The sequence below is a fragment of the Cotesia typhae genome, unplaced genomic scaffold (assembly GCF_013202065.1).
Source record: "Cotesia typhae breed Kobodo isofemale line unplaced genomic scaffold, CoteBio_Ctyphae contig_23, whole genome shotgun sequence".
NCBI lineage: Eukaryota > Metazoa > Arthropoda > Insecta > Hymenoptera > Braconidae > Cotesia > Cotesia typhae.
In genome coordinates, this window is record NW_027423729.1 from 3,691,315 (window position 1) to 3,707,837 (window position 16,523).

General features: G+C 25.9%; 4 protein-coding genes across 13 annotated transcripts; 2 read left to right on the top strand and 2 right to left on the bottom strand.

Moving 5' to 3' along the window:
• The first annotated feature begins 411 nt into the window (after positions 1-411).
• Positions 412-3,928, top strand: Dic1 (Dicarboxylate carrier 1). Of its 5 annotated transcripts, none has more exons than XM_074239295.1 (8): positions 412-729; positions 995-1,106; positions 1,544-1,699; positions 2,075-2,241; positions 2,308-2,515; positions 2,717-2,797; positions 2,856-2,912; positions 3,005-3,928. In XM_074239295.1, the coding sequence occupies exons 2-8, from the start codon at positions 1,008-1,010 to the stop codon at positions 3,113-3,115; spliced, it is 879 nt and encodes a 292-aa protein (XP_074095396.1). In that variant the 5' UTR covers positions 412-729; positions 995-1,007; the 3' UTR covers positions 3,116-3,928. The 5 variants fall into 5 exon arrangements, with proteins under 5 accessions (XP_074095396.1, XP_074095397.1, XP_074095398.1 ...); XM_074239296.1 differs by having other exon boundaries at positions 412-647; XM_074239297.1 differs by having other exon boundaries at positions 412-647; positions 998-1,106.
• On the bottom strand, positions 3,646-6,518 carry Lic (dual specificity mitogen-activated protein kinase kinase lic). Its single transcript, XM_074239292.1, has 7 exons — positions 6,364-6,518; positions 6,011-6,176; positions 5,617-5,782; positions 5,290-5,526; positions 5,041-5,220; positions 4,681-4,898; positions 3,646-4,584 (listed from the first exon to the last, which is right to left on the bottom strand). Exons 2-7 carry the CDS (start codon positions 6,073-6,075, stop codon positions 4,443-4,445), a joined length of 1,008 nt encoding a protein of 335 aa, XP_074095393.1. The 5' UTR covers positions 6,076-6,176; positions 6,364-6,518; the 3' UTR covers positions 3,646-4,442.
• Positions 6,519-6,827: 309 nt separating this feature from the next.
• Arp2 (Actin-related protein 2) lies at positions 6,828-10,619 on the top strand. Of its 5 annotated transcripts, none has more exons than XM_074239288.1 (10): positions 6,828-6,846; positions 7,269-7,404; positions 7,722-7,832; positions 8,067-8,084; positions 8,525-8,542; positions 8,846-8,925; positions 9,171-9,306; positions 9,395-9,754; positions 9,830-10,108; positions 10,207-10,619. In XM_074239288.1, exons 2-10 carry the CDS (start codon positions 7,357-7,359, stop codon positions 10,375-10,377), a joined length of 1,221 nt encoding a protein of 406 aa, XP_074095389.1. In that variant the 5' UTR covers positions 6,828-6,846; positions 7,269-7,356; the 3' UTR covers positions 10,378-10,619. The 5 variants fall into 5 exon arrangements, with proteins under 5 accessions (XP_074095389.1, XP_074095388.1, XP_074095391.1 ...); XM_074239287.1 differs by lacking the exon at positions 6,828-6,846 and adding an exon at positions 6,926-7,093; XM_074239290.1 differs by lacking the exons at positions 6,828-6,846; positions 8,525-8,542 and having other exon boundaries at positions 7,103-7,404.
• Positions 10,620-10,943: 324 nt separating this feature from the next.
• Positions 10,944-16,010, bottom strand: Cert (ceramide transfer protein). Of its 2 annotated transcripts, XM_074239285.1 has the most exons (7): positions 15,543-16,010; positions 14,897-15,016; positions 14,186-14,743; positions 12,844-13,014; positions 12,341-12,772; positions 11,858-11,990; positions 10,944-11,770 (listed from the first exon to the last, which is right to left on the bottom strand). In XM_074239285.1, the coding sequence occupies exons 1-7, from the start codon at positions 15,819-15,821 to the stop codon at positions 11,643-11,645; spliced, it is 1,821 nt and encodes a 606-aa protein (XP_074095386.1). In that variant the 5' UTR covers positions 15,822-16,010; the 3' UTR covers positions 10,944-11,642. The 2 variants fall into 2 exon arrangements, with proteins under 2 accessions (XP_074095386.1, XP_074095387.1); XM_074239286.1 differs by lacking the exons at positions 14,186-14,743; positions 14,897-15,016; positions 15,543-16,010 and adding an exon at positions 13,157-13,310.
• Between the last annotated feature and the right edge of the window lie 513 nt (positions 16,011-16,523).

Consider the following 16,523-nt stretch of genomic DNA (forward strand, 5'->3'; position numbering starts at 1 on the left):
TTGAAACTAAATTATTTATTAATTTAAAATGTCAAATGTGACAGATGACAGTTAAAGTATAAATATAATTATGTCAAAACTCTTAGTTAATAAACAATAAACAAAAAAATGTCATATTGTTTGTAAAGCGAGCGCTAGAGGATCTAAGTTAATTTATCTGTCAAGGACTTATAATTTTAGCGGGAAAATATGAAATATTTAAAAAAACATAATATTTAAAAAAAAATAACTTTACGCTAACCATAAAAAATTAATTATTTTAAATTAGATGTGGGATTTTTTTTATAATTAAATAAATTGAGCAAGCCCGTAAAAAATAATAAATCTATAAATATAAGCTTACTGTCAGTAAACACGTGGCTGTCAGCTGATGCGCGCGCTTGCCACTTTCCATGACGTTAAAGCCATCAATTTCAAGCCATCGAATTCAGAAACTCACTAATACCTACTCAATTAAATATGCTATGTTGGTTCAACAACCAACAACCAGTTTATCTAACAAGCATCCGTACAAGTAGAGACCGACCATCAACACATCAATAAAATTATACCGTATACATACCAAGTGTTTAATATCAAGTGATAGTGGTCAGAATTAAAAAAAATATTATCACAAGTCATTCCGTATCAACGCATGGTTATTGACGGTGCGATTCATTATTTATAATTATTTTTATTTTATTAAATAAAAGTATTTGTTATTTTGTAAATTTTCAAACTAATGAGCATGTAAGAAATTTTATTGATTTTATAATTTTACTTAAAAGAAGAAATTAAATAATTATCGAATGATAATGCAAAAAATGAGTCATTCACCTTGCTATTCTTTTTTTTTATAATAGATGAGCTGTGTAATCTTAATCAATAATATGTAATGCAATTTATCTAGTTTTAATAAATATTTTATAATTTCAGAATTTAACTCTTGATTTTTTAATAATTTAAAAAACTAGAGTAGTTTCCATTATTTTACTCAATTAATTAAAAAATAAAGTAGGTAAATTAGAATGGGTTCCCAAGATTCGAAAAAACTTTCTCGATGGTATTTTGGTGGAGTCGCATCTTCTGGAGCTGCTTGTGTAACTCATCCTCTGGATTTATTAAAGGTATTTATTCAAAAAAAAAAAAAAAAAAAAAAAAAAAAAAAAAAAAAAAAAAAAAAATTTTAATAATCATGCTGTAAAAATTGACGTTCAAAAATTTTTTATTTTTTTTTTTCAACAATTAAATTACAAGTAAAAAATATTTTAAAAAATTGCACGTGTAATTTTTCAAATCTTCTATGAATAGAGTTTTTTTTTTTTTTTTTTTTTGATAGAAGAAAATTGTAAAAATTTTCAGATCTCAGCTAATTTAAATTTCATAAATTATGAAATAATTATTTAAGTAGTTAATTTTTGTAAGCAGCGAAATTAATTTATTTAACTAGGCTTTATTAATAGAATTACTGGAATTAGTTATTTGCATGGTATTCAAATAAATTACGTAATATTTAAAATAAAAATATGTAGTCAAGGTAATGTTTATTTTGTTTATTATTTAGGTGCAATTACAAACACAGCAGGAAGGAAAAATGTCGATAGTAAATCACACGATGAATATTATTAAAAAACAGGGATTTTTTGCGTTATACAACGGCCTTAGTGCTTCTTTATTACGTCAAGGTACATATTCAACAACAAGGTTTGGAGTTTACGAGGTAATAAAAACACAAGCTTTAATGGTATTAGAATTAATGATACTAAAATTAGCTGACGTTAAAAAATTTTATTTTTTTTTCCATCAATTAAATTATAAGTAAAAAAATACTTGAAAAAAATTGCACAGGTAATTTTTCAACTTGTAAAATTTTTTCATTTATTTTTTAGAAATAAATTTTTCAATAGAATAAATTATAAAAATTTTCAAATGTCGGCAAATTTAATTTTCATTTAGAATTAAAATTAATTTCAGCGTTAATGAAAAATTTTATTAAATCAGAAAACTTATTCTAAAAATACATAATTAAATTTTTGATTGAGACAGCGAAATATTATTTATAATCTCATGGTCGTGTTAATTTATATTAATATAGGTTGCTAAGCAAGCTTTTGAGAAGCCTGGTGAACCCCTACCGTTTTATCAAAAACTTTTAATTGCTGGATCTGCTGGTGCTGTTGGTGGAGTTTTTGGTACACCTGGAGATCTTATTAATGTACGAATGCAGAATGACATTAAATTACCACCGGAACAACGGCGAAAGTATGGATATATTTTTTTTATTATTATAATTTATGTTAGTAGTTAATAATTTATTTTTTTACACAGTTACAAACATGCGTTGGATGGATTAATAAGAGTTTGCCGTGAAGAGGGTGTTGTTAAGTTATTTAATGGCTGTTCAACAGCTACTGGACGCGCTATTTTAATGACTATTGGACAACTAAGTTTTTACGATCAAATAAAACAGTATCTTTTAAATTCTGGTAAATTTAACGATAATTTATTAACGCATTTTGCAGCAAGTTTATCAGCTGTAAGTATTTAGTATTTTACTTCAGAATATTTGAGAAAAAAAATCAACTCTAGTTCAAACTCACTTTCATGATATTGAGTAACTTTAGAAAGTTACAAGGAATTACGAAATTTTATTTAAAAATACCAAGAGTTGAATTTTTTTTTCAGATATTTTTAGAAGCTTTTTTAAAAATTAAATATAATTTTTATTAAATTATAGGGAGCGATTGCGACGACTCTTACACAGCCTTTAGATGTTCTCAAAACACGTGCTATGAATGCTAAGCCTGGAGAATATAAGGTAAAATAATAGAATTTATTATTTATTATTTATTTATTATTTATCATTTAAATAATAGAATTTGGGTCAACTGGTGTTGTATACCGCGAAAATGGGACCAATGGGTTTCTTCAAGGTAAGAAACAACTTATGTTTGTTTACTTTAATTAATTTTTAATAATGTAACTGATCAATAATCGTGAATAATAAATAAAACTTTTCAAACAGGGGTACGTTCCAGCATTTGTACGTCTGGCACCACATACTATATTGACCTTCGTATTTCTCGAACAACTGAGAATTTACTTTGGTTATATACCGAAAAAAACAAACTTTTAGATAAATTATTTATTACAAAAAAATAACTAGGATAATTTAATATAAAGATTATTTTGTCGTTAGTTACCGGTGAAATTAAAGTTAATTTTCTTCCAGGTTATTATATGCATTCCCTTGAATAGATATCAGGCGTCTTGATCCTCCGACAAAATATCTCTAGGATTAAAAATCATAAAAATATTTATTTTGGGGATATTTTGTCTGGGATATTGTGTCAGAGGATCAAGAATCATAGAACCCTTAAATAATTTGCTTAAAAAAGTCTTCGATCCTATCAGATGAATGTGATATCCAATACAATTTATATATATATATATATATATATCAGTATACATTCCATATAAATATTTTTACAACGTATATATGCTGGCATATTACGACATATAAAATTTTTCGATGAATATTTGCGCGCACAAATTTTATCCCGGCCGATATTATTAATATTTTTTTATATAAATAGACAAACCTAATTATGTATAAGAGTTTTAAAGAATCACTATAAGTCTACCTGGCATTTACCGAGCGCTTACTTTTATTTTTTATTTTATTATTAACAATTGTACAACCAAGATAGCTAGGCTTTATATTTTCAAAATGTCAATGAAATAATATATTTTTTATTAACTTTTTTTAAAATATTTATTTACCGCATTTATGGGACATGTCTTTAGAAAATTATACGCTTTAAAATAATTAATGTGTTAGATAGTAATGTTTATTGATAATTTATTGTCAAATAATGTTGAATAGTTTATAACGAACTGTTATTGTTAGACAATATTGTAGATTAATATTTAATTTATTTTAAACTAATTACCATGCATTGTCTTTTCAAATAATATATAGAGATAAATATAATGTGTCATTTAAAAAAATATATTTGTCTAATTAAATTAAATAAAGAAATGTTTTGAAATTATAATGCATATTTATTGATATTATTGTTTTCTTTTGAGTTAAAAAAAAAAAAAAATCTATGATTCGATGTATTCTATATGTACATTATTAATGAATGCCGACTCACTTTAATAGTGTACGAGTTATTGTAAATAATTATACAGTATCTATTTCAATAGACCAATAAAAGAATAAATTACTAAACAAAAATCTAATTTTACTTAGAAAAAGAAATATTGACTTTTAAAATCCGCATCTTTGTTTTTTAAATAGATTAGACATAATGCCATTGATTATTAATAATATTTAAAGTACTTATATAACTATTACTGAGCGTCATATTTCATGACAATGATTAAAAAAATCAAATAACTAAATATTAGATGCATGCGATGACCCCAAAGTTTACGTACATGTTTTTTAAAAACACTTAAGATTGCTCAGGATCTGGCAAATTTAAAATTTTATCGACGAACCCAGCTACATCGGTATCTTTTTTAGAATGTTCAACGATGAAATCAAGCTCGAGTAATTGACTATAATTCGGACGGGCTGTGAAGTCTTTCATTAAGCTAAAAATAAATGATGGTAATATCAGTAATAGATAAGTATTAATTGGTGTAATTAAATAAGTAAGTAAGTAAGATATTTAATGGTCAGATACTAACCACTTGGTAATTAATTCTTCGAAAGGTTGAGAAAATTTTCCGGATGGTAATTTTGGCGGATCGTCTTTAACGACTTGTTTCAGTTGTTCGAAAGGTGTACCCCATGATTCGTATGGAAATCTTCCGGTAGCTAGTTCGACCAGAGAAATTCCTAATGACCAGACGTCTGATCTTATATCATAGTGAGATGGATTCCCCGATGGGTCTATCCTTTCTGGCTGAAAAGTTAATTTTATTATTTGTTTTATTTATTCAATTTCAATGCCAAAGCAAGTAGCCGAATAGTTTCACAAAAAATTCAAAAGAATTTATTATTGTATTTTAGAATAAAAAATTAAATAAATAACATTAAAAACTTACAGCCATGTATGGTTTGCAACCAGCGTCAATAGTTTTAGCCACTGAGTCTACAAGATAACCGGAAATACCAAAATCACAGATCTTGACTTCACCTTTTCGATTAATTAATATGTTACTAGGTTTTACGTCTCTATGAATTACCCTGAGTTGTGAATACAAATAATGAAGAGCACTAACTACCTAAAAAATGGAAGTTTCAATTAAATAAGCAAGTAAAAATTAAATTAATACGAATAAAAATTAACTAACTGAAAGTGCGATTTTTCCTAAAATATCTTCAGGTATTGAGCATCCATTTTTGTATGCTTTAACATAAAATTTATCTAGACTCATGTCCATGACTTCCATACAAATCCAAACATCTCCTTCGCGAAACAATGCTCCGTAAAATTGTACAGTGTAAGGGCAGTCTGAGCTTCGCATTGAAATATCTAGATCCATTACAAGTCTTTTTTGTTCTTGATTGTTTACCGTGGCAGTTATTCTCTACATTTAAAATTTCATTGTAATTATTATTAAAATTTCAAGTATAACAATAAAATTTACCTCTGGATTAACAGATAAATATTATCATACCTTTACAGCCATAATAGTACCACTTTGTTTGTGTTTAACTTTATCAACAATACCGTAAGCACCTCTACCAAGCATGCATATAGTCTCGAGATCATCAGCCTCAACTTCAAATGTTTTATCTTCTATTGTTATTGTCGTACGTTTATCAAGATTTCTCGGCGGTGTGCTGTAAAAATAATTTTAATAAAATAAATTCATTGAACCGCTTCCCGCCAATTTTATCAAAATAATATCATAATTTATATAATACTGAAGTTGTAAATTAAAAAAATTATTTTAACAAATAAATTACAAAAAAAAAAAATACTTCTAAAAATTTTCACTTGTAATTTTAATTAATTTTCACATGTGAAACTTTTTAATAAAATTTTTCTTTTAATAATTTAATACTTACATATTTACAGGAGCTTCTTCCGAAACTTGGAGCTTTAAATTTCTTTTTCCTTTTCTCGCGGCCATGGTGAAAAATTATAAAAATAATATTCTTTTAAAAAATACACTATCAGTTAACAGCCAACTGTCATGTTTGTTAAAACAATTACAGTCCAATGTAAAGCGACCTGGAACATAACAAGTACAAATAATCTTACAGAGATATATTATTATTTGAACACAGCGTCGTTAGGTTATTCATTAATAAAAAGTATTTTTCAGTATTTTAAAATAAATAAATAATTTTCTGAAATGAAAAAATAATTATTAATGATATTTTAACACATTAATTAATTAATTAAATAATAAAATTACCTTATTTGCTTGAAAATAAAATAATCGAAACCGTTGCCCATATATGAAGCTTTTGTGAAACTTAAATGACAATATGAAGTTAGTTTTGATAGAAATATCAAAAATACATATATATGAATACATACATATGCTTGTAAGTATGAGTTTGTGTACAAAGAAATAAAAGAAGTGGTAACCATAATAATAATAATGATAGTAATATGGAAGTAATTAATTGTGGCTATATTCAAATAAGTAAACCAGCGACATGTGCGTTACAATAAAGTACTAAAAAAGAACATGACCCAAAAAAAAAAAAAAGTTTAATTTTTTTTTGTTCGTGTGTGGAAGATTTAGGATTTAGATAGAAAAAGAAAGAGCATGAGCATTTTCATAAAAAAAAAAAAAAAAAAAATTAATACATTTGACAGATTCACTCCATTCCATTTAAGTTGTAATTAAATGCATTTATTTTTAAAATAATCACAGTGCAATTATTTGCTGGTAGCTAAGTATTATGATACGTTATTATAACACTGAAGTTGACAGATATTAAAAATTGTTTTGGAATTTTATAGTAATTAAATTATTAAAAAAAAATTTTATTAAAAAGTTTCACATGTGAAAATTAATAAAAATTACAAGTGAAAATTTTTAGAAGCATTTTTTTATTGTAATTAATTTGTTAAAAAAATTTTTAAAATTGACAGCTGACTGCTAACTTCAGTATCATTGCATTATTAATAACTAGGTATTTATTTGATCACATGAATTATTTTTATTGCTGTTTATGTGATGGTTAATATTTGATATACAAAAACTTTGATTGTGTTTATCTTATACCTTATAAAAATACTGGATGATTATTGTCAAGTACGCCATGCCGGTGACGCCCTTGCTGAGCTAAATTATTAGTCATCTTACAGGAAATTTGTTACAAAATTCTGGTTTTTTTATTGTAATTAACAATTAACAATAATTACTGCCTACTAAGTGTTTCCCGTATTTATTAAGATGGATAATCAAGGACGGAAAGTTATTGTTTGTGACAATGGAACTGGGGTAAGGTTATGCATGTTTAATTCCATCAATATTTTAAAATAATATGCGAATTTTTTATTAATGCTATTTAATTTAATTAAAGTTAGTAGTTACTTGACCTTTTTTAATTTTTAACCAATAATTTGTTCTCAAAATTTATTTTTAAAAATTGCATTAATTTTTTTAATTTATAAATGTCAATTTTTTTTACCACAATTTATTTGTTAAAAAAATTATTGAATATCTGCTAAATTAATTTTTAATGCTATTTGGAATTTTTATTAATTGTTAATAAATAATAATGTTAATAAATTTTATTAATTATTATATTTTTTTAGTTTGTCAAATGTGGATATGCAGGTGCTAATTTTCCTGCTTATATATTTCCATCGCTTGTCGGACGGCCGATCATCAGAGCAGTAAATAAAATTGGAGACATTGATGTTAAGGTGAGGATTAATTAAATTCATTTTTTTTTTTAATGAATCCTTGTATTTATTTGTTTTTATTTTAATTTGCTGAAATTTAAAAAAAAAAACGAGACATTTTTGTAATCAAATTTAGATGTACAAGATTGTCCGATTTAATGGCAAGATTTATTTAATTACGTATATGTATTTATATATTTTTTTTATTTATAAAATTAAATTGATTGTAATGAAATTATTGTTATATATTTTCAGCAAGATCTTTGCGTTCGTGTAAGTCCATTTTTAGTACCCAGTAGTGTCCTTTGTGCTAGAGTTGTTTAAAAAAAAAAAAAAAAAGCTAGAAAATACGAATAATTATTAAAATTTTAAATAATAAGCGAGAAATGACTGAAGATTTCAAGAAAATATTAACTGGTTGGATTTACAGTTTTAACTAACTCTTTTTCCGAGTGAATAAAACGATTGATTATTGTTTTTATAATAATAAGAATAATGCGGTGTAATTAATATACACCTTATTAACATTGACTAATACCTCGAATACAATATTGACCTGCTAAGTTTACAAATGCGTAACGCATCAACCAATTAGATATGTACAAACCTCATATATTTGTATAACTATTAATTTTATTTATAAAATATTGTTTTATTTATTTTTATATTTAATATTAAATGTATTTATGTGCTTTTTACATTTGCCATCATAGGACGTGTTTAACATGCCTGTAAGTTGAAGTGTATTATTTGTATTGACGTTATTGTCGTAGTAGATATATTTTTTTAATTATTTATTTATTTTTTTTTAATTTATCGTATCGGCTAGAATTAAAGTTTACTCAAGCATTGGATTTTTATTATTTTTTTTGTATTGCTAATTATTATGCTGCATTATTTTGTGAAATGTTTGGCCGGAAAACTAAATGTGTGTCTTGATTTTATATGAGAATGCCAATGTGTTAGACATTATTTTTGTATTGTTATTGAAAATGTTATTATCTAAGTTTAATTATAATTTATTATTGCGACAGGATTTGATGGTCGGTGATGAAGCTAGTAAACTACGTTCATTGCTGGAAATTAGTTATCCTATGCAAAATGGAATTGTTAGGTATTATAAAAAAATTAATCAATACACGAGAAAAAAAAAATACTAAGAAAAATTATTTGATCAAATTTTATTAAAATCAATAATAATTAAGAAATTGAATTATTTGAATTTATAAGCTAAAAAATTTTTTTTCTGACGGTATTTTTTTTTCTCAGTGTATCCTATTACTAAACAACATTTTTTTGTATATTAAATTTGAATATATTACAATTGACTCCATTCAACTATTAACAAATTAAATATAGAAATTGGGGAGACATGTGCCATGTTTGGGATTACACATTCGGACCAGAAAAAATGAATATTGATCCACATGAGTGCAAGATTATGTTAACTGAACCACCAATGAATCCAACAAAAAACCGAGAAAAAATGATTGAGGTAATATTTATATTAATTATGAATAATTATAGCGTTGTATCTCTTCATATAATAATTAATTAAACTGTACTGGACTATTTATTTTTAGGTGATGTTTGAAAAATACGGATTCGCAGCAACATATATTGCTGTCCAAGCTGTACTAACACTTTATGCACAAGGATTGATAAGTGGAGTAGTAGTTGATTCTGGTGACGGTGTAACTCATATTTGTGCTGTTTATCACGAGTGTGCACCATGTCATTTAATAAAAAGACTGGATGTTGCTGGCCGGGACATAACAATGTATCTTATTAAGTTATTATTATTACGTGGTTATGCATTTAATCATTCAGCTGATTTTGAAACTGTCAGAATGATGAAAGAAAAGTTATGTTATGTCGGATACAATATTGAGACAGAAGAAAAATTAGCTGTTGAAACTACTGTCCTTGTTGAGTCTTACACTGTAAATAATCATGATTAATTTTATTAATTAATAATTATAATATAATAAATAATAATGATAATTTTTTGGACTTAGTTACCCGATGGACGTGTGATAAAAGTAGGTGGTGAAAGATTTGCTGCACCTGAAGCGCTATTTCAACCGCATTTAATAAATGTTGAAGCACCGGGTATTGCTGAGCTAGTATTTAATACAATTCAATCGGCAGCTATTGATATAAGAAGTGAATTATATAAACACATAGTATTGAGTGGTGGAAGTACAATGTACCCAGGCTTACCATCTAGATTAGAGCGTGAGATTAAACAGCTTTATCTTCAACGAGTACTGAAGAATGATGCTTCAAAATTAGGGGTGTGATTCATTTTTATTATTTTATTTTATTTTATTTTATTTATAACTCAAAATTTATTATAATTAAAATTAATAATGCTTATTGGGTTTTATTGCAGAAATTTAAAATAAAAATTGAAGACCCACCACGACGTAAAGATATGGTATTTATGGGTGGTGCTGTACTAGCTGAATTAACTAAAAATCGTGATTCATTTTGGATTACTAAAGAAGAGTACGAGGAAAGAGGATTAAAGGTCTTGGATAAATTAACGACTTATGATAAGTGAAAGTAAAAACCGGCTAATTATTTGATGAATAATAACAGAATAAAAACCTTGGAAAAAAAAAAAATAATAATAATAATAATAATTAAACGACTATGTTTAAAAAAAAGTAAAAGAGATACTTGATGTAAAATTGATAAATTTAATACTAACAGAAAAGACATTTATGGAGATAGATAAAACTTAATGTGTTGTGAATGCACTTTATGTAGATATAATAATAATTATATGATATGAAAAACGAATTACGTATGTAAGATTATGAAAAAAAAAAATTCCAATTAATTTTTTAAACGATTATTACTTATAATCGTGCCAATCTAAATACTAAGCTCAAATAATTTCAGTTACATTTACTTTTATTATTTTTATTAAATAATTTTTTTTTTCTCATAAAATTGTTGTAATGATTTTTTACGTTTTTAATTATTATTAATTGTACTAGAAATTTAAGTAAAAAAAATTAACCAAATAACTATAGTTTTTTTATGGTTACACATGCAAATGAAATAAATTAATAAAATTAAAATTTATACAATTGATTAATTAATAAAAGAAAAAAATAGCAATTATCCTTTGCATAAATCTACAACAGTCTTTATTGAGTTTCATTCGTTTTATTTCTATACATTATTCGCTTTCCTTATTTTCTGTATAAATAAAAATAACAATATTTTTTTTTTTTTTTTTTTTTTTCATCATTGTTATACAGTTACGTACCATAAGCAGTGTAACAATGAATAAGTAAAATGTGTATGTGATATTAGAGTTTTCATTCGATTTCAATATTTTTATTACATATACATATATATATTTAAAAACTCTAACTATGTTATATGACATCCGATTTTATTAAAAAAAGTTAAATCGGATATTAAAAATTTTTATAATCATAAATTAACAGTATGAATATTTAATATAATAACTTTAATCGTTTAATTAAATTTTTTATCAATCAATTAACGTATTTACATTAAATGATTTAAAAATACACTCATTAATTCATCATTTGAATCAATGATTAGACAAATATTATTAATTATTATTTTTATTTATTAGTACATAATTTGTACTTATGAAAAAATTTCACTGAGCTTGTAAACGAGCTATCAGCGCAAATACAATTAAAAGAGATTTTTTTGTCTTTGTTGCAATATTTAAACATTTTTAATTTTTTTTTTTTTTTTTTTTTTTTTTTTTCAATATAAATTTCTTTTGTTCCACTTTTACAATTTTCTTTATTTATAATTAAAATTATAATTATTTAGTTAAAACAATATAGGTTTATCTTTACACTGTTCAATGCAGAAGCTTGTAAAGCGTTTTAAAAACTTTGGATACTCACGTTTGTAGACTGCGCGAAGCACAGAAGCTGGTGCCCAACCACCTGGATTTACTGTAAAATACATTTTTTAATAATCAGAGTTAAAAATATTTAAACATTAATTAATTAATTAATTAAACTAATTAAAAAGATACATACCCACAGAACAGTAAGTTATCTTACAAGTAATATCATCACGGCTTATTTTATTTGGATCTTTCGGTGGATCAACAAATGTTTGACATACAATGCAAACAGTTAAATAAACTCGCACACATTTATTTGAGTTTGGCTAGAAAATTTTAATTAAATAAAAATTTTTAAATTCTGGAAAATCCAAAAGTGCACGCCTCATAATCTCATTTTCCACAATAAAATTGATTATTATTACAAATTATAACAAAAAAAAAATTGACATGTAGAAATTTTTAAAAATTAAAAATGCAATTTTTTCAAAACAAATTTGTTAATTAAAAAAAATTAAAAAATTGTGAATGATTGTGTAGATGATAAAAAAAAATTATTCTGGTTTTTTTTTGACATGTCGAGAGTAGAGCACTCGAGAGTAGAGCAACGCTTCGCCTATGAGGCGTGCAATAATAACTATTATCATCACTAATAGCTCTTACAAAAATAACTTACTGGATACTGAGGATGTTCAGTGCTGTGATTACAAACAATCCATAAATCAGAAGCGTCAGGATCTTGATCATCAGGAACACTCCGAATGTGGGACCAAAATAAGGCATCACGTTGACTTGCCGGCCAAATACGTTTGTGCGTCTGAAGAAATACTAAAGTATCATTGGAAATCGTTTCGGCAATGGTCATATCCTCGAGAGTCGTCTCCCAACCGCTTCTGTACTCAGGGCTAAAAAATATTTGACACACTTCTCGTGCTGTTACACCTTTGACAACATGACACGCTTTCAGTGGGTCAACCACTAATCCATCGGCCTCTTCTTCTCGCCTGTACATTCGCATGTCACCGTCTTCTGCAAACAATTGCCAACCACCTGCTCCACCAACACCCAAACGCGCGTAGTGCAGTTGTTGCATTGTTACTTTTTCGATCTAAAAAAAATATAATTGCAACTATGAATACAAATAAGAGCTTGATAAATACATTTAAATAAATTACAAACCTCCGGCCATAATTTATGATTAACTGCAGGAGTAATAGTTGAATCAACTGAAATTGAAACGGATTTTCGTTTCAAACGATCTCTCATTTGATTGTCTTCATCTATTTTATCTAATCCAGTTTCCACAGCATCGTAAAATTCTTCATCACACAAAGCACTGTGTGGACCTTCCTAAAAAGTACAAGAAAAAAACAAATTATTATTTTTATTTTTTTTTCTTTGCACTACATATTTATCTTTATCACGATATTAAATAATCAACTATTATCTATGATAACAATTAAAATTATTAACATGTATTTTAATGACATACTGAATGTTTGTGACTCGTCAACAAAAAACTATTTCTCAGTTTTATTTTTCCCATTATTAACGAAGAAAAATAAAATAATTAAAGTAATTAATATTAATGGTCTTGTTAAAATATCTGAAGACGATACTACTCCAGCGGTAGTCCACTGACGTACTGAACAGAAATAATTCCTCGTCGTCGATTGAACACGCTGTAAATTGCGTAAGCTTAATATATGGAAACCGATGGTGGTGGTTGTTTAAGTTGATATTGCATAAACGTTTTGGAAATGACTCCATGACCGATTAGTGTACACACGAATAATATGGAATAAAAATATACGCAAAAAGTTTTACGTATGTATTTTATACTGGACTAAGCTAAAAATACAGTTTACCACAAATCAACAGAATAAATTAAGAACGTAAATTCTAGATCCATTCGGTTTTATCGGCAATAAAATCCTCAAAATATGCAAATTTATATTGCTTAATTCAATAATCATAAAGGTAAACATTTAGTAACAGTTATGTAATGAAACATTCTTAGAGGATCCACTGAATTATAAGGAGGAATACTAATTATTTCCTTCTTAATTAATATTTTATAATTTATAATAATTACGTACTATACTTGACATAATTTTTTACAATCTCAAGTCTTCCACCAAATAAAGATAACAATAAGTAATAATCAGCACGAGCGAAACAAACTTGAAAAAAAAAAAAAAAAAAAAAAATAAATAAAAAAAAAAAACTAAAATCTCTAGACTTTGAATTGAATGTATTTATTTAAAGTCATGTTTAAATATGTTACTAATAATTATTTTCTGGAATTTCTCAATCTGTTCCGACATATTTCTAAACATTCTAAAAACTTCTATAATGTTTCATCATTCTGGAATATTTTTGAAAATTTTTAAACAAGACTTGAATAATCTCGACAATAATTAAAAGTGATATTTTTTCATTGACGTTTGACGAGTTATCAAAATTATCAGCTAATTATTATGATTGATGTAAATGAGTAAATATTTTAGAATTATCTTACTTCATAATCAGGACCTCCGTGTATCAAAACTCTAGGCCGAATAGGATCACCGCGATGAATATTAATCTGATCCTTCAGAGCTTTATAAAGTTCTTGCATTTTTTTCCTCCGTTCGTTTTCTTTTTCCCATCGACGACGCCAGACGTCTTCGCGTTGACCCATTAATTCGACACAGTGTTGTAATGTACTGAGTATACCTTCACTAGTAGCTTTAAATGTAATAGCTTCTCCTTTAAAATCAATTGACTGGAGTGCTGGGTCGAATCCAATATCATTTTTAATAAACTCATGAGAGTTGACTCTCGTTTCTTGGGACACTGAGGATACCTGAGACGGCGATACATTACCAGCGCAATTGTCAAAATATTTTTGTAATGTATCTATTTGTTTACTTAATATATCCTTGAATGTCTCTAACTCGGCAAGTTTTTCTTTTAAATTTCGTAATCCACGTTTATTCAAACTGCCACCACTTGCGGTAGATTGTGTGTTTGATACCAGTGATACCGTACTGCCGTGCCGTTTTAAACTATTTTCACTGCTATATCCAGACTCAGCCTATAAATAATTTTACTGTTATTTTATATTGTACATTAACATTACATATGTAACAAAACATGAAAAATGAAGTGAGTCATCAGTGAATAATTTATGTGTCTTAAGATAAAAAATAAAATATGTGTCATACGATAAAGAAAAACAAATACATACTTTATACGATTTCAATACGTCAACCCAGCGTTGTTTTTCCTCTGGACAATTTGCTCTAAGATACCACACTAAACTTTCATTCACTGATACGTCGAATCGGCATTCGTCAAATTCATGAGCCTAAAAAAAAAAAAAAAAATAAATAAATAAAATAAAATTCCAAGCAATAAAAAATTACCTCAAATATTCTGTCAAAAAATAGTTATACCAATAATCATTACAAAAAAATTCTGAAATAATAATTAATAATAACTACAATTCATTTAGTTTATTAATATTATAATTAATTTTATGAGGCTGAAGTTAGCAGACACTTGACAATCTTTTGATTTTGTTTGAAAAATAAACTAGACACAGAAAATTATTTATAAAAATTTCATTTAAAATTTTTCAGAGCTTCTAAAGATAAAATTTTTCAATAAAATTTTCTTGCTATAATTTGTTTGTTAAAAAAATTCTAAAAATGATCAAATGTCTCTCAATTTCAGTATCATTTTATTTTTAGAAATAAATCTTGAATAATTCTTAAAAATGCTAATATTCAGAACAATAAATATAGTGTATAAAAATAAATAATTAAATAGTGTGTTTTGAATTATTTAAACAACAGCTGTTATGCAAATATAAGATCAACAATTGTGTTTACCTTAATATCAGCTTTGTAAAGGCTGATAGAGCCTCGACAACCAAAACCACTGTCTTGTTCGGATTTATAGTAAGACAATGTGCCGTCTTTGAGTACAATGAAACGTGTTTGCCATCCATGAATATAATTAGTCCATTTAGATAGTGTCCCTTGTAACTCTGGTACAATAACACCTTCTGATTCTTCTTCGTCTATTTCATCAGCGCATCCACCTCCGCCAGTGTCTATGCCAGCTATTTCCATCTCTTCCTCGTTTACTAGTGGATTTACATCAGCCATAACAGTAGATTGATAGATATTTTTTATCAGTAAATTCCGTGATTGTACAAAAGTTATTATTTCACAATTACAATTATAATTGTTCCAAAATTAGATCTCATGGACGCAATCAGTTAATTATATGTTGTTATTATTATTATAAATAAAAATTATTATTATTATTGTGATTTCCAGATGATAGATTCAAGCGCAAGAGAAAGTAGCCGTTTTATAATCATATGAGATATTTTGGAAGAGTATTTCATAATAATGAAACCTTGAAAGCTGACATAACCTTATGTGTATACCAATTATCAATATCAAGAATTACACCATCTTCAATATAACTATTATTATTATTATTATTATTATTATTATTATTATTATTATTATTATTATTATTATTATTAGTATTACTTGTGAGTGTATAATCCAATGTCATATCAATTAAAATTTTTTAAATGTATAATTTTGTAAATAATTATAGTTTCAATAAAAAAAAAGATCACAGTTTAAACTCCACGCATTTGTATATTTTTTATCCAATATATATTTATACTTTTTGCTATTTATATACATATATATATATATATATATATATATATATATATATATATATATATATATATATATATATATATATATATATATATATATATATATATTATTAATCTTCTTCTTTTATTTAAATACTCTTATCATTTGCAGTCACGAGATTATTTT

Bases quoted from the DNA above. Each gene is read 5' to 3' on its own strand.
- Lic (XM_074239292.1), bottom strand. From the start codon at position 6,075: ATGGCCGCGAGAAAAGGAAAAAGAAATTTAAAGCTCCAAGTTTCGGAA. The intron at 5,221-5,289 runs GTTAGTTAATTT...TCCATTTTTTAG, and splicing joins TAGGAAAAATCGCACTTTCA to GTAGTTAGTGCTCTTCATTA. The intron at 4,585-4,680 runs GTTAGTATCTGA...ATTTATTTTTAG, and splicing joins GAAGAATTAATTACCAAGTG to CTTAATGAAAGACTTCACAG.
- Arp2 (XM_074239288.1), top strand. From the start codon at position 7,357: ATGGATAATCAAGGACGGAAAGTTATTGTTTGTGACAATGGAACTGGG. The intron at 9,755-9,829 runs GTAAATAATCAT...TTTTGGACTTAG, and splicing joins TCCTTGTTGAGTCTTACACT to TTACCCGATGGACGTGTGAT. The intron at 10,109-10,206 runs GTGTGATTCATT...GTTTTATTGCAG, and splicing joins ATGATGCTTCAAAATTAGGG to AAATTTAAAATAAAAATTGA.
- Dic1 (XM_074239295.1), top strand. From the start codon at position 1,008: ATGGGTTCCCAAGATTCGAAAAAACTTTCTCGATGGTATTTTGGTGGA. The intron at 1,700-2,074 runs GTAATAAAAACA...ATATTAATATAG, and splicing joins CAAGGTTTGGAGTTTACGAG to GTTGCTAAGCAAGCTTTTGA. The intron at 2,516-2,716 runs GTAAGTATTTAG...ATTAAATTATAG, and splicing joins TTGCAGCAAGTTTATCAGCT to GGAGCGATTGCGACGACTCT.
- Cert (XM_074239285.1), bottom strand. From the start codon at position 15,821: ATGGCTGATGTAAATCCACTAGTAAACGAGGAAGAGATGGAAATAGCT. The intron at 15,017-15,542 runs GTAAACACAATT...TTTTTTTTTTAG, and splicing joins TTTACAAAGCTGATATTAAG to GCTCATGAATTTGACGAATG. The intron at 11,991-12,340 runs GTAAGTTATTTT...AAAATTTTCTAG, and splicing joins CTGAACATCCTCAGTATCCA to CCAAACTCAAATAAATGTGT.